The sequence below is a fragment of the Ambystoma mexicanum genome, chromosome 5p, assembly GCF_040938575.1.
Source record: "Ambystoma mexicanum isolate Mex_15411 chromosome 5p, UKY_AmexF1_1, whole genome shotgun sequence".
Classification (NCBI taxonomy): Eukaryota; Metazoa; Chordata; class Amphibia; order Caudata; family Ambystomatidae; genus Ambystoma; species Ambystoma mexicanum.
The window spans coordinates 1366342387-1366364276 of record NC_090930.1 but is presented as its reverse complement, the minus strand read 5'-3'; the positions used below and the strand labels follow the sequence as shown (position 1 = coordinate 1366364276).

The 21890-nt window shown below is 48.4% G+C and overlaps 1 protein-coding gene across 1 annotated transcript in view; it reads right to left on the bottom strand.

Moving 5' to 3' along the window:
- Window positions 1-21890, bottom strand: part of TRIO (trio Rho guanine nucleotide exchange factor) — a 3834156-nt gene that overhangs the window by 1863911 nt on the left and 1948355 nt on the right. The window contains exon 18 of the mRNA XM_069613780.1: window positions 13587-13736. Coding sequence (XP_069469881.1) covers window positions 13587-13736 — 150 coding nt within the window. The remainder of the gene's footprint in view (window positions 1-13586; window positions 13737-21890) is intronic.

Genomic DNA, 21890 nt, shown 5'->3' with positions numbered 1-21890 from the left:
TTTGTGCATCTGGAACTACAAGGAACCGAAGAGAAGCAGAGAGAACGACGGCTGCTGCAACTACCCCGTCACAGTGAAGCCCTGCTGCAGTCCTGAGCTATCTACCCTTCGACGACTAAGGCAAGATCCAGTCCGCAGTTTTCTTCCCTTGAGCCTGGTGGGGATAACCAGCTCATCATCTTCAGACAGAGGTCTCCGTCGTGGTCGAAATCGCTGCACACTGCTGTAGTGGTCTGGATAGCCGCCTGCCGAGCCTCTCCTGTTTTTAAGGAGCGCACCTTTTATTCGTTGTCGCTGCTGCCGGCTTCTTTCCTGTGTGGTGCAGACCCCCTTCAGACGTCGTCCTTCACAACGAAGCTCCAGGAATAGTAGGTCTGCGGGAAACCAACAGGAACAACTGCCAGGGCACCAGCTGCACCATTGGAATAAGGTACTGTTTTCTGCTCGAGGAAACTGGGGGAATCCCTTTTCTTCATCCTCAAGGCTCGTCCTTGTCTTCCCTCCTTCTTATAACTTTAGCTTCCGTACATTGACAATATCAAAGTACTTTTGGGCTATGCTGAATCGTGAACTGTCTAATGGTGTGATCTTCGGCAACAGGTCTCCGGTGTCACTTAACCCCCGGCCCTTTGACTTCTGAACTCCTGTTTCTGAATGTTTCTCGATGCTGTCTGCCTAATCTAAATATTGCCTGCGATTTTTGCCTCCAACTCCCTCTGGGTATCTCAGGTGCTAAGTGTGTTTTTGCCCCAGTAGCATTTCATGTCACGGATACGCTTTTATTTAGTAGACCGAACTGTCAAAAAGTGATCGCAACCGTATCCACGGTATCATGTTTTGTTCATAACACTGGTTCATTCAAACACAGGGTACTTGCCTTGGACATACTGTACAAAGTGAATTGGTTAGTTGTGTATATTTAACGTGTGGTTTTGTTTAAAGGTTAATAGAAGTGTTGTGTTTATATCTGATGGTTTAAAAATAAATGTACTTATATTTTTTACCTGAAACCTTGAGTCAGTGTTTGCTTGAGTCACAGTAATTGTGGTCCCTTTGTGTAATCTCTGCTACTGCTCATATACTCTTGAGATAAGCCTGGCTGCTCTGCTACTGCTACCACTATAACTTAGTAGTACAGGCTTGTACCAAAGGTAAAACTTGTATTACCACCTGTGGTCTTAATCGTGTGTAGTGGTCCCCAAGGGCACTGCACAGGATTCTGCCTAACAGTGGGATCTAGTGGTGTGTTCATGTCCCCGCCCCAGATGATCGTGGATTTTCTGCTTAGTTCTAGATGAGTCATCACCCTGTCGAAATGGTTTGTTCCGTCTGTATTTGGGCCGTAGGAGTTCACAAGGATAACTTCTTCTCCGTCTATAATTCCACATACCAATAGCGATCTGCCTTCAGGATCTTTTTGGGTCTGTATTAATTCGAATTTTGTTTTCTTATTAATGAGGATTGCGACCCCTCTGGCATAGGAGGAATATGAGAAGTATCTGTGGCAGACCCAGTCTCGTGCCCAGGTGTTTTGTGAGGTCGGGCGTAGGTGTGTTTCTCAGAGCAAGGCCACATCGATCTTGTGCCTGCGCAGATATTGGGATATTTTTCGTGTTTTGGTCGGCTGATTGCCTCCCCTGATGTTCCATGTTGCTAAGTTGAATGCACTGGTCTGGTATTGTTTCTGCAGCTGCGATTCCGGAGGTTTGTTATGTTCTCGGGTGCAGTCCAGTATTCCTTGGAGATTTGGCGAGTACCTGGCCAAATTCCGGTAGCTTGGTTTGTGTACGTTTGGGTGGTGGAGGCCGTGCCACGCTCGGTGCATGTCTGAAACGATTAACTGTTTACAACGTGGCAACCCCCACTCAACTTAGTGATTGTCAACTTGTACGTAATACTTTCAACACACAAGCAACCCCCAACTTGCTCGTTTTTATTTCCCCATCTTTAACATTTAACTGGTGGAATTTAACTTTGCTGTGCAAGGGGCACTAGGAGCTTCCCAGGGCGCGTGGCCCAGGGGTGTTTTACTCTAATGTTGTGTTCCGGTGAGATTACCGTTGCTTATTGGTTGGTTTTCCAATGGCGCTGGCTGACTACAGTGGATTTCTCTGAGCTCTTTCTCTCTGGGCGGGTGCTTGGCTATTGTTCAATGTGCTGCATCCTGCCCGGTCTAGGTACGAGCTTGCTTCTTCGGGTGTCTGGAAGAATTGGATTCTCAAACAGTGTTGTACTCTAAGCCGGGCTGGGAAAAGCATTGAGTAGGTTATTTGGTTGTCTCAGAGCCTTTATTTAATGCTTGTAAAGGATCTCCTTTGAGCTTGAACGGCGGGTGAGAAGTCCGGATAGAAATGAACAGTGTCAACGTCATGTTGCAGCTCTCCTTTCTCTCTTTCAGGTCGGAGTATTGTGTCCCGATCTTTACAATCGAGTAGTTTTGCGATGATTGGATGGGGAGGGGCCCCTGGAATAGGTTTTGTTGTTGGGATTCTGTGGGCTCTTTCGATGACAAATAGGCGCAAAAGGGCCTTGGTCCCTCAGAGATTTGTACACATCGCTTCTACATAGTCCTCCATTTTTGTTTGTAGCTGATGTACTCTCACCCTGACAATCCTGATATCGTTTCACCTGGAGCGTCCTTCCAAATCTTCATTCCGTGCATCGGGCAATTTCATCTGAGTTTCTAGTGTCGACACTCTGGCTACTAAGGCCATCGTGCCGTCATCAAGATTGGACACCCATTGTTCTACCTCATTTAGGCGTTCTGTATGGTTGTCAAGTCGATGCTGCAATTGGTCCACTTTGGAGCATAGGCCATCCATCTTATTGTCGAGATTTCCTATTCCAGGTTCAGGTCGAGAAGAAGCTCCCTGATATCCATGGGGTGAGAGCTATCTTCTCCTTGATTTGCTTCATGTGTCGGGGGATCTGGCTCGCCGGTTAGTTTGGGTGTTTTAGGCGCCGAGTCAGCCTCTAAATTCAGCTTCCGCTGTGATTTGTCCGTCTTCCCCATACTGCTTATGCAAGGGCAAATGACCGTGTGCATTTTTCAGCTGCTGCTAAGTAGCGTTTTGAGCCACGGATATAAGGTGGGGGATGGATGGTTCGCCCTCCGCACAGTGTTTGCCCCTCCGCTGGAAGGCTGCACTCTGGATGAGTGGCGTTCGTTGTGGTGACTGGTGGTAGATTAAGTAGCAGGTGCTCCTATATTGGCTTATGTCACTCGGGTAGTCAAGTGGTGTGCAGGGGCTATGATGCAGTCTTGATGGTACTATTATAGGATATTGGCTGTTAACGTGGTATTCCTGTGCACTTTTGAGTTGATTATCTCCTCCATTTACGGTGAGTGCTGCTGTTTGAGGTATACATCTCCCACTGGACTGTCTTGTCGGTTCTGGCAGTGTTTGAGATTGGGAATCCTCCGGAGCTTCCCCCTCTATATCGCGGGTGTCTATGGTTATGGCTGCGTGATCGGGTTTGTTGCGCCTCAGTAGCTGTTAGTTCAGTATTTCAGTAAGCAGATGCAGCTTCCTAGTGCGCAGTGTAATCACAGGATATAGCGTGCTGTTTCCCTGTTGTTGCCATTAAGTATGCATCGCTGTTTGTTAGCAAGCGTGTACTGTACCTGCGTGGCGTGAAGGGGTCCTTGTGGCTCGCCGCGTGTGCCTGCAGTTGTTTAATGGAGCCGCTTTTGAGGGTCCGCTGCCTGGGGCACTTAGTCGGATGTTTTGGCTGTGTGGAAGGGCCTGGGGATGTCGAGGTTCCGTTACGATTCGTCTCGATTTCCCTCTTCCACACCGGTTTTGGCCTCAGTGTCGGGCCCAGCGGTGTTTGCCTCTCGTTGCAGTTTGGAGGAGGATCTTGAAACTGGTAGGTGTAGGAGGCCGTTTGCCGCCGGGGATCCCGTACTCCTCACACCGATGCTGGGGTGCTGCATCGCCTCGGGCTCCCCCGGGGCCGGCGGGCTGCCTCGATCACTGCGCCTAGTCTGTTGGGATAGTCTGGCTTTCTGCAGTGGTCACTCATAGCGGGGTGTGGTCCTCGGTCAGGGGGAACCCAGGCACGCGCTGGGGTCACGGTTTCTGGAGCTGCCGGTCTGTGGGTCGGTCCGACCATGTGGTGTGGGAATCCCGCCTGGTGTAGATCCATTTCTCCCCTTCTTCGCCACTGTGTCTCCGGGGCGAAGGCAAGTCTAAGTGACACTCGGCTTGCCGGTGCCAGGGGCGGGGTGTGCCAGTGTGTTTCCGCTCTTCAGCCCCTGCTCCGTGTTGAGCTCAGTCGCCACTCCCAGGTTGGCCACCGCAAGGCTGTGGGGAGACCGTTGGGTGCCCGCGGGCTGACTGGGCCTTGTTTGTTGAGCAGGATCGCAGGGTGGGATTTGGGTTGCTGCAGTCTCTGGGCTCAGTTCTTTTCCACCTTTGCTACCGTTATACCATTAGCAGTGGTAATCGATATAGGATTGGGACGGCAATACTACAGAACAATCAGGATTAGGCAGGATTCATTCAGGGCCGCGCGGGAGCTCACAAAGATGCGGCCATCATGGTCGGCTCTCTAGCGCCCTCCAAATACATAGGTTTGATTATGTAAATAGTTGTATGTGTGTAGAAAATAGTGAGATTTTCACAGGAAGGGTATTTTTGTTTTTGTAGATAGGCTGCCTGTGATTGTGAAATATTGTGGGACTTCCCCTGCCTAATGCTTGGGGACCTGCTTTCCTATAATTTTACTTTAATAGGACAAAATATTGATTACTAAGTTAGCCTGTTTCTTGTTTGAACTGTAGGGTGGAACTGAATGTCAGAGGCCATTATATCGGAGTGCCCTCTTGGTGAACCAAACCAATATATGGTAGTTGATAATCTGCAACAGTAAGTGCCATGTTCGCCAGACATGGCTACTGCCACAGGTGTCATTGCTGCAAAGAGGATGGAAAGGCCATAGCATGTATCAACTGGGCTAAAACGGCTCCTTACAAGACCAAATGCGTAATAGACAGACACTTGAACGAAATTGTAGTCTTCCACAAGGTGATGTCCCCCCTTGTGGCAGACGCAGAGTTGAGCCCTGCCAGCAAGCCTCACTTAAAAAGCTGAACATAGAATGCATGGATGCTCTGTCAAGTCAAATGCCAAGGGTGAAAATGATCCTCAGAAGAGCAAATAGGGCACAGAGCAACAAGGATGTGCAAGTCTTTCTAGTGTATTCCAATCATAGTGGGAGATCCAAGCAAGCAGCTAAAGAAATGTATTTATTCATTTATTGTTCACTTGTTAGGCGCTTATACAGGAAGTAAATACTGTTTCAAAGTGCCCACAGGGCAACAGGGAAGGGACAAGGGATGAGAAACAATTACAATACATAACATAAAATTAAATACAGTTGGGGTGGGGGGACGAACATACTATGCCTTGTGAGTGTTCAGAACGTACAAGTGCAGAAGGGAAAGGCAATGGGATAGGTGCTGGGGTGCTCATGGGTGAGCAACACGTGAAGTACAATGTAAGGTAAGTGCAAGCCTCCATGGGAGGAGGGTGACGCAAGGCAAGTACTGAGGATAGGCAGAAGCAGCAGCGATTTGGTGTGAGAGGTCAGGGCCCCGAGGATGCATAAGGGCCCTGAACACCAAACAAGCAACTGTGAGATTAGTAGAGGAGAGAGTGAGGGAAGTAGGTGGTAAAGAAGAAGGTCTTGAGGATCTTCCCGAATTTAAACAAAGTCCTGCTCAAGACAAAGAGGGAGAGGGAGGCTGTTCCAGAGAAGGGAGCCAGCTGAGGAAAGCGATCAACCTCCTGTCCCCTGTTTAGCGAAACGCTTTACGCACAAGGAGTTGGTGCCAGAGGAGTGCACTGGTCTAGAGGGGGAATATTTAGTAAGAAAAAGTTTGCAGATAGTGTGGTCCCTGGCCCCAGACAGCCTTGTGGATGATACAGGGAGATTTTAATGTAATCAGTAAAACAACCGGGAGCCAGTGAAGACTTTTTAGGGTAGGATATATGTGGTCCCTGGGCTTGAGGCCAAGGATAAGTCTTGCTGCTGTTTTCTGGATTAGCTGGAGGGATTGCAGAGTGTTAGAAGGTAGTTTCAGGAGGAGGCTATTGCAATAGTCAAGCCTAGAGAGAACAAGAGATCAGGTAACATTGAGCTTCTGGGGGAAGGTGAGAAAAGGTGAATTCCTTTGAGAAGGAAGAACGGAAAGTGGGACTTCTTGGCAATGTCCTGAGTGTGAGGGAGGAAGTAGAGAGAGAAGTTGAAGATAACTCTGAGGTTTCTGGCTTCAGAAGAGGCAGCAGGCAGCCCATGGAAGAAGGCCAGAGTGAAGGGAAGAAGTCGGTGCAGGAGTCCCAATCAGGAGAATCTCTGTTTTGCTGGCATTAAGGCAGAGATCATAGGAAGTGCACCAGGCCTGGATGACAGAAAGGCAGTCAAGGATGATGGAAGGTGCAAGATGGTCAGGAGGAAGTTTGAAAAAAAGAGTTGTGTTTCGTCAGCATAATACTGGAAACTGGGGGAGATGAGCAGTGCCAGCTGAGTAAGGTAGATGTTAAAGAGCCAAGGTGAGGGAAATAGAGTCCTGGGGGACACCACAGGTGGAGAAGGAAGTAGGAGAGGAGAAGGTGCCCAGGATGACTAGGGAGTAGCTGTCAGTTAGGACTGAGGTCAGACTGTCCATTGCCCGCTAGAGATACCAAGGGTGTCATGGAGCCTTTGTATGAGGATGGAGTGGTTGACCGTGTCAAATGCAGAGGAGAGATCAAGAAGGATGAGGACATCATCGGAGTTGGAATACAGGGATGCAAGCAGTTGTTCGCAGGTGTTCAGAAGAGCAGTTTCCGTGCCTCCTCTGGATGCTCGGAATCCAGACTGATTGCCGTGCAGGCCATCAACGAGTTCAATTTGAGAGTTCAGTTCGGCCAGGGCCAACTTCAACCAGCAGTTTACCCACAAAGCAGGTGATGGAGATAGGGCGGTAGTTGGCTGGACAGGAAGGGTCTGCTGACTTTTTTTTAAGGAAGGGGCACCCAATGGAATGCTTGAGGGAGGAAGGGAAAGAACCTGTAGCAAAGGAGTGGTTACAGGGATCAGCGAGTGAACGGGCGAAAGAGCTAATGTTGTCCTTGATGGTTCTGGATGAGCAAGGGAAAACCTGTTTGGAAGAGACCTTCACGGAGCGGACAACTCTGGTGACTTCTTCCGGTGAGTCAAGGGCGGAGAAGGAGGAAGGAGGAAGGAGGAGGGTGAGTGGCCAAGGTAGGCAAGGGGCTGAGGGATGGGTTGGGAGAGTGAGTGACAAGGCTGTTCAGGATGTCCTGAGTTTTGGTGGTGAAGTGAGTGGCGAGTGTGTTGCAGAGGGCCTGAGAAGGAATAGGGAAGGAGGATACTGCGAAAGGGTTGGCAAGTTCCCTGCAGATTTTGAAAAGTTCAGCCGTGTTGTTGACTGCGCAGATACCCGTGCCTGAATGTGGGCCCTTTTCTTGGCACGGATAGAGAGTCTGTATTGCCTTTGGAGCAGGCGGCAGGCCAATTTGTCAGAGGATGAGCCTGAGGTTAGCCACTTCCGTTCTGCAGATCTGCACTGTCGGTTCACGTCTGCAAGTTTGGAATCATACCAAGTGTTGCGCTTATAGGCTGGTTTCAAGCGGATCCTCATGACTTGGGCAAGAATGTCAAGAGTGATGGACAAGTGGAGGATGCTGAGAGCAGTGTCGGTGGTAGAGTCTGAGTTGGGAGTGCAAGGGGGATACAAGTGGACGTGAAGGCAGCAGTTTCATCGTATGGATGTTTGTGAACGAGTATGGCAGGTCTTTTGGAGGAGTGGTCACAAGGCCATAGGGACCAAGGTGGGAGTAGAGAAGAGTGTGGTTAGACCAAGAGATAGGGGTGGCCAGGGGAGATGAGAGAGGGAGGTCGGAGTGGATGAGGGCATCCAGAGTGTGTCCAGCAGAGGGGATTGGACCAGAAGGGAAAATGGAGAGGGATAGAGAAGTGCAGAGGTCAAAGAAAAGAGTGGATGCTGTGACTGGGGAGTCCAATTGGATGTTAAAGTCACCCAGGAGCAGCAGGTTGGAGGAGGTTGAGAGTAAGGAGGAACAGAAATCATCCCATTCAGCGAGGAACAGGCAGGTAGCGCATGGAGGCCAGTAAATGGCATCAATGCTCAGGGTGGAGGAGGAAGAGATAACCAATTTGCATACCAAGCTCTCAAAGGAAGAGTAGAGCCGAGTGGGTAAGATGGAAGACGCAGCCCACTCAGGGAAGATTAAGGCAACCCCACCACCAGAACAGTGAGGTTGAGGCTTGGAAATGATCTTAAAGCTGTCAGGTAGGATGGAGTCAAAAGCGGTGACAGAGCTGGCATTGAACCATGTCTCAGTAAGAGCGAGAATGTCAAGGTCAGTGTCTTCAAGAAGGAGGCAGATGTCAGCCAAGCGTTTGTTGTTGGGTTAAGAGTCACCAAGTAGAGACGATCTCTGTCTTGTCTTTTCAAAGTTGCCCATTAAGGGTAGAAGTGGAGGATGGAGATAACAAGGTGACTACTTCAGTTAATTTGGCAGAATGGTTTCAGTGCTTTATGGTTTTGAGTAGAAAAGAATCTTTGGAAAACAGAGCGCCAACTTGAGGCCACCCTCTCCTGTGGGAATTCCATACATCTTTCAAACGGCTGCAATGGCACCCTCCAACCCTTCTATTATGCTATGCCAATGTCAAACCCTACTTGTGGCTCAAGTTTTCCAAACTATGAAGAACTTTTTTTTCCTTCTTTTTTAACTATGTTTATTGGCATTTTTGTCAATACTAATAAATACAGAACTCCCCTTCCTCCTCCCCCTCCCTTCTCCCTGCTGTCCCCCACCCCCAGGAACTGCACCCCCCCAGCACTCAATTGGTAATCACCTATCATTAGCACAGTAGTCCGATATGGATCAATTAAACAATGTCCAAGATCTTCAGATTGTGCAGGCACAAGTGATAGCGATAGTCACTGTGGAGATAAGTTAGCACCATGCCCCAATCTTCCCTAAACTTCAAATAGTCCCCCTGAATTGTATAGGTAACCCACTCGAATGCCAGAATTTTCCAGGTCTTGGACAGCCAATCATGGTCCGGGGGACTCCCTGCTTTTCCATTTTTTGGCCTAACACCGATATCGCTGCCAGCACTAGGAACATACATGCTTTGAATTGCGCCCGCTTTGCCTCACCCTTTCCTTGTCTCATAGGCATAGGATACACGTTTCCATCCCCAAAGGCAGGTACGTGTTCAGCATTTTATGAATTGAAGCTTGCACCTGTCCCCAGAAGGGTTATAGTAACAGACAAGACCACCAGATGTGGGCCCAATCCTCCATCCCCTTACAGGCCCTCCAACATTCTGCCGAAGCATCTAGATGCATCGTCTGGAGTATTAGAAAAAAGTAGAAAAAATCATCTTGTCCTTGAAACCCTCCAATTGCCAGGGAGACCTATGCCCAGCACAGCTCATCAAAGATGCCGCCCGTGACCTTTCACCCTTCATCACTAAACTGATCAACGGCTCCTTCACTACTGGCTCCATCCCCACTAATCTAAAACAATCCTGGGTACTTCCTTTACTAAAAAAACCTACTCTTGACCCAGCCATACCTACCAATTACCGACCCATGACGACTGTTCCCTTCCTACTAAAAATCCTAGACAAGGTCGCCTACGTACAAATACAGAAGCGCCTGGAAGACCACCACCTTTTAGGATCCAGACAATCAGGGCTCCGCCCTCAACTGGGACTGAGACTGCACTTATCGACCTGAAAGCTCAGATTGATACACTCAGGGACAAAGGACAAGTTGCCTTGCTCCATTTGGTCGACCATTCTGTCCTATGCTCACATCTCCACACAGCAGCACACTTCTCTCCCGAGGCCATTACATGGATCACCTCATTCCTTAACGGAAGAACTATGAGGGTCTTTTCTCCCACAGCTGCAGCAGACCCCATACCCATTACCTGTGGTGTCCCACAGGGCTCCTGCGTCTCCCCCACACTGTACAACATATTTACCAAGCCCCTTTTCGATGATTTGGATCATCTCGGTATCACCTACACTAATTATGCAGATGATACCCAGATCCTCCTTGCGCTTTCTGGAGATTATGGAAAGGATATGGCCTTGCTAAATAGGGTGTACATCATCATCCAGGCATGGATGGCCACTCATGGACTATGCCTGAATGATGAGAAAACGGAGTTTATCATCCTGGGAACTACGCACAGTTTAAAGAAACTCAGCCCGGCCTACGACTCATTCATGATAGATGGGAACAATATCAAAGTTGGACAGGAGGTCAAAACATTAGGATTCTACTTGGATTCTAACCTTTCCTTCAAAAGACAACGGAGTTCCCTGGCATCCTCATCTGCATATATGTGCAAATTAATCCGCTCAGCTAAACCATTTCTGTCAGACACTAGCTGCCTCACACTCGCTAGAGCCCTTATACTATCCCACCTTGACTACTGTAACGCCCTTTACCTGGGAACCTCCAAGGCTACCACTAGCAAGTTACAAACTCTCCAGAACAACGCCCTGAGAGCAGCCCTAGGCATCCCCAGAAGAGAGCACATCTCAGGACTCAACCAACAGAACAACTGGCTCTCCACTAGAGATAAAATTCTCCTAAAAACGGCTTCACTTACCTACAAATCTCTTAACAATGCCGCCCCGATCTACTTGATTAACATAGACAAGCCTCCTCGAGACCCCTCAGAACTGCATACAAAGACTGCCTCTCTGTCCCAAACTTCAAACTTGCCACCATAGGAGGTAACAGCTTCCCGGAAAAAGCAGCCAAATTATGGAACTCTTTGCCTCCCAACCTTAGAGTAGACATGCCTTACCTGAATTTCAGTTCTAAGGTAGTCTCATGGCTGAAACTGAAGGACCTAGCAAAAACAAAGAAGTGATGGCTGGAAGGTTTAGAATTAATCTTAACCACTGGCAACGCTCTGGGCAACCCTCCAGACCACCGTTCTTCGCCTGCCAAGCCATTACAGAAGGGAAAGACCATATGCAAATCAGGCTTGGCCCCACCCCAAAAGGGGCAGTCTAGCCCAAACTGCTAGGCCACATCCCTTCTGCACTGAAGGACCACCAAGATAGCTAAGTGCCAAGGCTATCCCTTCATGCGATCCGCACACTGTGTAACCTCGTGTGCCCACTTTTTAATTTGTATATACTGTATATATTGACTGTTTTCCTCTTCTGCTTTGTATATTCTCCCTCTGCCAACATGTACATTTTATATTTTGTAACTAAGCTTTGCATATTATTGTAAATGCTGCGCCCTGATACCCCTGGGTATAACTGCGCATTATAAATAATAAAACAAACAAACATTACCAGGGTATAATGCCACTGGAGGCGGACCTTCTACCACATTTCTCTCAGTTAATTAGACCTGGTTAATCTGGGGTTGTTACCCCAGAGAAATTCCCACTCCCCCAGGGCTCTGGCCTGGCCCAGCGTTACCTCCCATTTACCCATTAAGGGGGAGATACCGTTCCCCAGGCCTTGAGAAATAATTTTGGAAAGTGCCAAAATCAGGTGACAATCCCCCGATTGAGTTGCAATGTATTTTCCAAAAGTGGTCAATAGTCTGGTGGCTGCCACTTTAATGGATGGGTGCAAGGCCCAATGGTGCAGCTGGTAGTAGTGGATGGAGTCTGTCCCCTTCCAGCAGGCCAAAGCATGGTTTGCACTGTTCAAAGGACTTGATCTCTTGCTCGTGCATCAAATCCCTGAGTTGGATGCACCCTGCAGCCCTCCACCGACTAAAGGCAGCACCTCCCACCCCTGGGGTAATCTGTGGGTTGCCAGACAGGGGACTGAATGGGCCTGGGATGGACGAGATCCTGTTGTGTCACACTGAAGTGTCCCAAACTTTCCCCATTAATGCAGAAATTTGAGACACCTGCATACTTGCCGGCCTATCTGTTTTTAAAGTACAGAAAAGTAGTGTTGGTGCACACCGTATATACAGAATTGATTCAAAGATAAAATAAATAAAGTAAAGGAAGTTTGGGTGCAGGGGAGGTAACTCAACAATGACACAAGGTTGGAAATACAACTGCCACAGAGCGGTATCCAAAAGTATCGGATACTCCCATCTCGTCACACCGTAATGCTGAAAAAGTCAGCCAAAATTGGCAACGTTTTTGTAGTTGTACAGATATATATGAAGCATCCATCGGTTTTACAGTTTATATGAAGAAAGTAGAAATTATTCAGTTCCACAATAGTTCAGTAGTCCACATTGTTATTTATATGTAGTGTCATCAGCACAACACGTTTCAAGATCCCATAGTAAGGAAGATAACCCTTGAAGTCCACATGATTAGATAGTATTCAGTGTTGTGAAACATGTAATTATTAGATAGAAAAGAAATAAAATCAAAACATAGCGAAAAAGACTACAGCAATCTGTCATTTTCCATTCACAGTGAATCACAAAATGCTAAAGGCTCAAACCGCTAAGCATCCAAGTGATTGAAAAAAGAACAGCGAAAAAATTGATTGAAAAAATGAATGAAAAAAATCTACATCTAAATACATGTATAAAAAGGAAGTGGAACATAGTTACTTTAATGTTCTATGAATTCAGAATTTTTTAATCCACGGTTCTCCATAACATGAATATTTGTGTACTGAATAATATACATCGCTGTTTAATTTGCAAAGAAGTATACTGTTATATATTGTGCTGACATACTGTCCTATTACATTGTAGACTTGCACCTGATGAAGGGAACCTGAATCCTGAAACACTTTGTGCTGGTGACACTGACTTTTTCAGCTTTAAGGTGTGTAGGGGATGGGAGTACCCACTACTTTTGAACACCTTTCTGTGGCCTGTTTTTGCCAGCCGAAGGACCTTCGCCAAAGGGACACCAAAGATTAATAAATGCATACCCACTGCTTAATCACACTCAGTTGGGCGGCTTGGAAGTATTGAGAGAAATTCGGGACCGCAAATCCCCCTGGCTTTTCGGCACCATTAACACGTGCCGTGCCAACCACTGTTTCTTGTTCTTCCAAATAAATACGGAGAGGAGTCTATTCACTGTGCAAAAGAATCTCCTAGGAAGGGAAATCTACAAGGCCTGAAAGAAATATAGGAACTGTGGGAAGGTCCCCATGCCCGCTGCCGCCATCCGGCCCATCCAGGAGATGTGAAGGGGATTCCACTATTCGAAATCTGTCTTCATGGAGCAAAGTAGTCGGAGGAAGTTTGCTGCGTACATTGACTAACGAGTTTGTGATATTAACCCCAGGTATTTAATTTCCTCCCTTGTCTAGTAAAATGGAAACCACCTCTGCACGTCCCAAAATATGAAGAACTTCTAAATGTGTTAAAACCTTTTCTGGACCTTCTTAACTACCTTAGTCATTATAGACTTGAATATAGATTTTAAAATGGTATATGTGGAGAATGTTCATCCTGGAAAACCAACATGCTCATTATAAATGAGTTAAAAGACAAAACGCTTTATGAAATTAAAGTATCTTTAATACCCACCCACTTCCCAACCCTACTCCCCAACATGGCTTACCTTCAAAAAAGCTTCTTTCTGTTCCAGATGTTTGCTAATCATGGGAGTGACATGATCAGTTTCAGAATTGGGACCCAGCTTATCAGCTCCTCCACACCAGTCTTCGTCTCTCTTATACTCCTGCTCGAGGCTCTCAAGCACACTACACACCTGTATAAAGAAAGCATTACCCTCCTGTTAGCTGTACTAAGTTTACATATGCTATGTCTGCCATGGTGAAAATTGATGCCAGTGACAATCTCATAGAATCGACATCTTACTTGCCACTTTAAAGGTAAGAGTAAATATTAACAGAATTATGTTACTTACTTTTTTCATTAAACATTACTTTTCTTCTATAGAGACAGCGTTAATAAAAAGAAAGATATTCCAGAATATGAGAGAAAGAAGCAAGATGAAGTAAAGAAAAAAATACAGATCTGAGGAAGAAGCAAACAGTGGCTACATAATATGTAATTGTACCAATCAAACTCCCTTCTGTGACAAAATCCCCTGTGGAAGTCTAGAAATAGAGATATGACCACTAACTGCTCCGTGATGCTTGCCCCGGTGACAATATGCAGAGCATCAACCAGTTTCCCCACCAAATTCCTAAACTCTTAGGAAATCTCTTATCTGCTCCAAAAGACTGCGCCCCTTTAGAGCCAAGAAAATATAACAACAATTGTAGCAGAAGCTGGTTCATTCTGTCCCTGGACACAACTTGTGGGGCTCTGCAGATTACATGGCATTGACAAATAGAAAGATGCGTAGGTTCACAGGTAAACCACCCGATTCAGACTGCAGGACGTGGAATTTGCTTAAGGTGGTAGTGGGTTTGTTACCTCAGCGATAGTCATTAAGCTGTGAAATAGGCATAAGGGGACTCCGCAGAAGGTAGGAAAAGAGAGTGATTCCAAGATAGTGGAGAATTGAAATAGTCTCTGTATGTGGAGCCATAGGCAGGTCTTGACCAACCAACTTTACCTTAGGAGGTCATACTTAACCTCAGTGGGCAACAATAATTTTGCTCGCTCCCTGCCAGCACACAGAGATTTACCCTTTCCTCCTTGGTGCACCAATCTACAACCCCAGAAGGTTACAGTGCACTAGTCTGCATTGGGCCCACACTTACACAGGTGCTGGTGGCGGTCTGAGCCCTGTGCGCTTCCTGATGTGAAATGCAAAAGATTAATCTGGTACTTCCTGGAAGCTATATGTGTAGTACAAAGGTGGCACTCTTGTAAGGTCATTGTGCCCCCAAACACTCAAGGGCACTGTGATGAATCTGATGATGTCATCACTCCTTTCCCTTGGATAGCCTCCTACCTGATCCTGACCCCGGGGTCGGCTATATTAGGGAGGACCACATGGGGGAGGCTGCCCTCGGGGGGATGACATCATTGGAGAAAGTCACATACTTTCCATTCCCTATTAGGGATGTTCACTCAATTCCTCATGCCTTGATGGCATATTGTAACACTCAACCACTTGCTAGGTTTACTTCAAGTATTCTGCATCATCACACAAGAAACAGCATGGTAACAACTGAGACGAGAAAGAGGGGCGGAGCAATGAAGATGACTAAAACGGTAAACCAACAAAGCGGTCTAGTCTTTGGAAGTTGTTCTAACATGCCACAAAACTTAAATCTGCCACAACTGACAGACAGAAGGGAGGGCTGCAGAAGAACAAGTTACTTACCTATGGTAACGTTCTTTCCAATGGATGTTCCTCCCACATATTCCTCATCTTATGATATTTCCATATCCAGCTATGAGGGGCGTTATTGCCTTTGGGGATGTATCGGGCCTCTGTGTCACTTGTACCAAGTCCAAGCTCTTCCCACTGTCGGCTAGGATGACAGAGTCACATGATTTATTAGGGCTCTCCTGGTCACCCTGGGAGATCAGGGGCTTGGGTGTCATATCGACCAGACATCATACTACAGAAATGGGAGAAAACTACAACGCTTATGTGCGTCACCTTGTAGCTAAACTACATACCTGGGTGAGACTACCACTGTCTATAGCAGGCAAAAGTGCCTCGATTAAGATGGTGGTCCTGCCAAAACTTTTGTATTTCTTTGAGAACATCCCTTTATGGCTTGGAGAGAAGTTCTTCAAGGAGCTTGATGCTGGCATTAATTACTTTATGTGGCATTGATACGCCTTTAATGGGATACTCTTTGCAGACTTTACTCCAGATGGTGGTGAAGGGAGGGGGGTTGCAGCACTCAACTTTAGGAGATCTGGAACAAGTTACTCATGAATATTCCCAGTCGTCTGGCCGGGAATCCTTGGTAAAAGAAATAACAGTTTCACTTTCACTTACAAACTGTCTTTCTCCTTTAAACCAATCACTGAGCTCTGGGTCATACTGCCCCAGCCAATGACTGCCCTCTCCCTAATGCCCCTCTCCTCTGACAGCCATCTTCAGATTTGGTAGCACGTAAAGTGGCAGTATGACCAAGAAGAGCCGCAGAGGGGCAGGAGGAGGGTTCGCATATGAATTCATGCCAGACCCATGCTGGAGAACAGTTACAGGTAAGTAACTTGTTCCTTCTCCAGCATGGAGTCTGGTTTGGATTCCCATGCTCATGAATAGAGAATACATAGCAGTACAACAATATACAACCACGGGAGATGGCAAGGCTCAAAAGAAGCAATTAGTATTACCTCCGGAACAGGCTCACCTTCAAGCAAACCGCTTGCGTAGCACTGCTTGACTGACCCTGGACTCCTCGCTGGAATCCCCGTTGACGCGGTAGAATCTTGTGAAGGTGTGCATAGACCTCCACGTAGCAGCCCTGCAGATGTCCAACAGGGGCACACCAGACAGAAACGCTGTTGCCGCGACGACCGCTCTGGTGGAATGGACTCTCTGACAGCCAGGCAGCAGTCAGTTTGCCAACCAGTGACAGTGTGTGTTTCAGCCAGAGAGCCACCTGGAAATGGAAGCCTTGGTCAAAGCTTTCCCATGGTTCACAGGACCAATGTTTGGTTGTCTTCCGGAAACTCTTTGTGCGTGCCACATAGAACTTCAGAGCACCCGCCACATCCAGCGAGTGCAAAGTCCTTTCAGCCGGCGACGAAGGCATCAGAAAAAACACAGGCAACACCAAAGGCTCGTTGAGGTGGAATTCCGATGGAAGCTTTGGCTTGCAGGAGGGGTGCGTCCACAGCACCTCCTTCGTCTCGTGGAAAGTCAGATCAGGCCACCTGCAGGACAGGGTCTGGATCTCATTTACCCTGCTGGCAGAGGTGATGACCACTAGAAAAGCTGTTTTCCACGAAAGGAATTTGAGAGGGGCCTGATGCATAGGCTCGAAGGGGCCTCCATGAGCCTCGTCAGTACCACATTGAGTTCCCACGCTGGGGTGGGCACATTCACCTGCGGGAACGATCTGAACAGTCCTTTGAGGAACTCCTTGACCAGACGGTAGGACCAAAAGCAAGTCCGTCTGAAGACCTGGTGCAGCGGGAGATAGCCGCCAGATGCACCTTGATGGCGGCATGCGCTAGCCCCGCCTTGGCCAAGGATAACAAGTACGGCAGAATCTGTGGGGCCGTGGCCCTCAGAGGGTTGATCTTCTGCGTCCGGCACCACATCGCAAAACGTTTCCACTTGTGCCCATAGCACTTCAGAGTTGACAAAGCTCTGGCCCTGGCAAGGACCTCCCTGCAGTCTGCAGGCAGCTCATACGTTCCGAACTCTAAGGATGCAGGAGCCAAGCCTTCAGGATCAGCGATCCTGGGTCGTGGTGCAGGATTGCACCTCCTTCCCTGGTGAGCAGATCTGCGACCACTAGCAGCTTGATTGGAGGTGACAATAGGCTGAGAAGGTCCGGGTACCATATCTGCCTCGGCCACGCCGGGGCAACGAGGATCATCCTGCATCGGCACCGTTGGAGTTGATTGATGACACACAGCAGGAGAGGCAACGGCAGGAACGCGTACAGGAACAGGCCTTCCCACGGGAAGGAGAATGTGTCCCCCATGCTCCCAGTCTGGAGGAACCTGCTGGCAAATCTCCGGCATTTGGAGTTAGTCGCCATCGCAAACAGGTCGATCTGCGGTATATAAAGACCCTCACCACCTTGCCCTTGAGGGACGAAAGGAACGACTTGAGGGCCCAGAACACTGCCCGCAGCTCCAGGGCATTGATGTGGCGATCCCTCTCCTCCGGTAGCCACAGGCCTCTGGCGTAGAAACGACTGGTGTGGGCTCCCCAGCTTTCCAGGGATGCATCCGTGGTGACCGTCTATTGGTATGGGGGACTCTGGAAACCATTGCACCTTGCCCAAAAGGGCCACTACTCTCTCCTCCGAGGGGGCCACTAGGCAGGCGACCGTGTTGAGCCTGGACCCCAAGAACAGCGCTTACTGCGAAAGAATCAACCAGGACTTTGGATAGTTCACTGAGAATCCCAGATCCGTCAGCAACTGGACGGTCCTGTCTGTGTGTTCGACAGCAGTCTCCCTTGACTTGGCCCGGATAAACCAGTCGTCAAGGAACGGATACACATGTATCCCTTGCAGACGAGCTGCCACTGGTGCCAGGCACTTCGTAAACACCCTGGGTGCCGACTTATTTCTGGAGGAGAGGGCCTTGAATTGGTAGTGCTGTCCTTGTACGACGAAGCGCAGGAACTTCAGATGCTTCTCTTGAATAGGGACGTGGATTTATGCGTCCTCTAGATCCAGCAACGTCAGGAAGTCCCCCCTCCTCCAGTTGGCCGAGCAAGTGTTGCAACGTGACCACTTTGAATTTTTGGGACTTGAGGTACTTGTGTAGACACTGAAGGTCCAGAATGGACCTCTAGCACCCGGTCTTCTTTTTTACTAAGTATATGGAGTAGATTCCAGAGCCCCAGAGTCGCTTTGGAACCAGCGCTATTGCCCCTTATTTTAGCATGGCCTGTACTACCTGCAGGAACGGAGGGATGTGCTGATCCTGCCGGGCCACCAGTGGTATCTGTGGACACTTCTGCTGGAACTCTAGAGTATGTCTGTGGGCAAGAACGTCTAGCCCCCATCAGTCAGTGGAGTTATTTTCCCACTTGCTGACTAAGCCCGCTAGCCGGCCTCCCACCGGGGTGCATAGGTGGGAGCCTGGCGTCCTGGTTGGTTCAATCCTGCTTTGGGGCATGCGTGCCACCTTGGGAGATACGACGGCGGCCTCCTCCGAATGCCTTGGAAGGACACTAGGAGGCCTCTTGGGTCGTGGAACGTGAGGGTTGGTGGTACAAGGACGATCCCTGCCGAAACCCTTCGACGTTCTTACGGATTTGCCTCCTGAGGCACAAAAACAAGGCCAATGCTGCTGCAGCGTGCTTAGGGCCTGGGCTGTCTCGGTCTTGATAGCCTGCAACGAGTCATTGACGGCCTTCCCAAACAGATTGTCTCCATCCAAAGGCATGTCCAGAACCCTTTCTGCCAAAAATTGGAGGCTTTCAACCAGCCACAACGACGGAGGCAGACACCATTCCCCATCTGTCAGAACTCTGTCTCCATGATGTCCAGGGCCACAGTGATGGCATGGTCCGATGCCACCTCGCCCTCCTGGAGAATTTCCAGCACCGCAAACCGTTTGTCGTCAGGGAGAAACTCCAGTAGCGGGGCCATCTTGTACCACAGGTCCCTGTCGTACCGGGCCACGATCGCAAGAGCATTCATTGCCTTGACCGTCGTCGCCGGTGAGTAGATCACCTTTCTACCCGTGGTATCCAACTTCTTCCCCTTGCTGTCCAGAGGAACAGAGGCCGAAGAGGATTTGAGGACTTCTTCCTCACAGCCGCTGAGACCACCAAATCCGGGAGGGCTGAGACCACAGGCACTTGGGTGCAGACTCCTGCACCCAGTATATCTTCTACAGCCTATCTCTTTTCGCCAGGGGTGATGATGGATTCCTCATCACAGCCAGACCCTCATTCCAGACGTCGTCCAGGAGAGGCACTGCCATAGTGGTCTTCCTCTTTCTGTGCTGGTAAACCTCCTTCTTGGTCTCCTCTGGCATCAGCTGGAAAAGTTCAGACGTGAGGGCGACCATGGTGTGAATCGATCCCACTTTGTCCAGTGGAGAATTTCTCGGTGGTGGGGAGATGCCGCCGTCGTCTTCGTCCAGGGGCGCGTGTCCGTCCCCGTATCCCTAGGGTGGGAAGGGTATGTGAGGTGGTTGATGAGGGGGCGTGGGATGCCATTTCCTTTGTTTCACCGGGGGGCCCGGTACCAACCAGGGCCGGCGGTGCCGTCGGGATTCTCCTCTGAATCTCCGACATCAGCGTGTGGAGAGTCGGTAGTATGTCCAGCGACACGTCTCTGGGAGCTGGAGGGGGAGTAGGCTTGCTGGGCTCAGCGCCTACGTTGTCGTCATTGGCTCTGCTGTCATCGTTCCCCATGTCCTCCTGGACCGTGTGAGCTGACATGCCCTCTTTGTCCGAAGAAGAAATAACCGTGCCCTGGAGCACGGCAGACGCCTCTACTGCCCCACCCCTTTTTTTGCAGAGAGTGCAGTCATTGGCTGAGGGCAGTATGACCCAGAGCTCAATGATTGGTTTATAGGAGAAAGAGTTTGTAAGTGAAAGTGAAACAGTTTTTTCTTTTACCTAGGATTCCAGGCCTGACGACAGGGAATATTCCTGAACATGTGAATCCATGCCAGACCACATGCTGGAGAATGGATGGTAGCGCAGGCACAGTACGCGGTCTACTGGTTTGCAGATGATACCCTTTAACCACATGCTTGTTTCGTTGGGAGATACATACATAGCTGGGAATGTTACTGCTAAAGAAATACCTGGGATTATGCAGCGGCAGTCTATGCGCTGGCTCCAGTATGGTGGGCTGCATAGAGTGGTCAAAGGGGCCTGAGAGGGGTTCCCAGTTCAGCCACCTAACACAGGGGCCCCCTGTTAAAGCACGCTCCAAATGGGGGTGAGACTTAAATAAAGACACCACGGATGAGATCTGGGAGGATATGTGTATACAAACGTGCAGGGTTTCCTTCAATTCCAGTTTTCCCCTGATTCAGCTTAAAGTACTCCATAGAAATCACTATACTCCTGACAGATTGAAGCTCTTTTATCAAACAGTATCTAGATCCTGCCCTAGGTGTGGTGCGAATGAAGCTGGATATCTTTACATGATATGGGGATATCCAAAACTGGAAGAGTTCTAGAGGGATGCATGTGCTAGTCTTTCCGACATGTTTGGCTGTACAATTGACATCACCTGCTACAATGCCTATTTCACAGATTTGAGGATTTGGGAGGTCGCTTCTATAGGCTTGCTGGGCTATGCATGCTATGCAGTATGCTATGGCGGTGCGATGCATACTGCTGGTGTGGCTGAAACCCAATGGCCCGATGGTTCAGCAGTAGCTGTGCATAGTTACCTGGACCTCCCACAGAGAGTAGTAACGGGCCAAATTGCAACCTATGGGAAATAGACCTATTGATATTTGGCAACCATTTAAGTCCTACCCACTGCAAACACAGCGGGAGAGCCCTACTGCATAATGTGCCTTTGCTGGGTGTTGCATACAATTCTAAACTGCATGACATGTTTGCCTGTGACTCATGATCCTGTTGCTCTGAAGAAAATTGTACATTGTTCTACAACCAGTATCTGATGTCTACTGCCCGCTAACTTGAATATGTACTGATATGTTATTGGTATTGTTTGTGTATACTCTGTCACCAAGCGCTTCAATAAACAAGGTTGAACAAAAAAAGAACTAAAACCCGTTTTGAATCACAAAGTACTGAAGCTGTGGTGGTATATCTGGTTATCAGTAGAATGTTCTCATGGTAAACGTTAGTAGAAGTGAAGTTATTGAAGTAGAAGCAGCAGCACTGTGAAGTCATCCTGACAAAGATGCCTACTGTGAATCCCAATCCTGTAACTAATGACATACTAACTGTGAGCCAAGAACTGTGTTTAACTGACAGTTGTAGAACTGTAGCAAGTCTTTTTGGATTACTGGAAGTGGTGGCAAAGCACTGTGGCTGGGAATACCACTGGTGCTATTCTAAGGAAGAGGAAGGTTCATATTTAATCAAGAAGAAACGATTTGCTATTGTTGGAACTTTGGTTAACACAACTTTACCTTGGCATTGAAACATCAAGAACTGATGTGAGGCTGTCTTACCCATTTGTTTTGTTGAACATTTGATTTGAATTCACTTTGAATCCTGGGGAAGGGAACTCACCCAGGTTATTGAGAGGTCATCAAGAAACTGTGAATGTTATAGATGTTATTTGAATTGCCATGTATTTTTCTTTGTATCTGATGTTTAGTGTGAGCGCCAAACATCCTGTGTAAG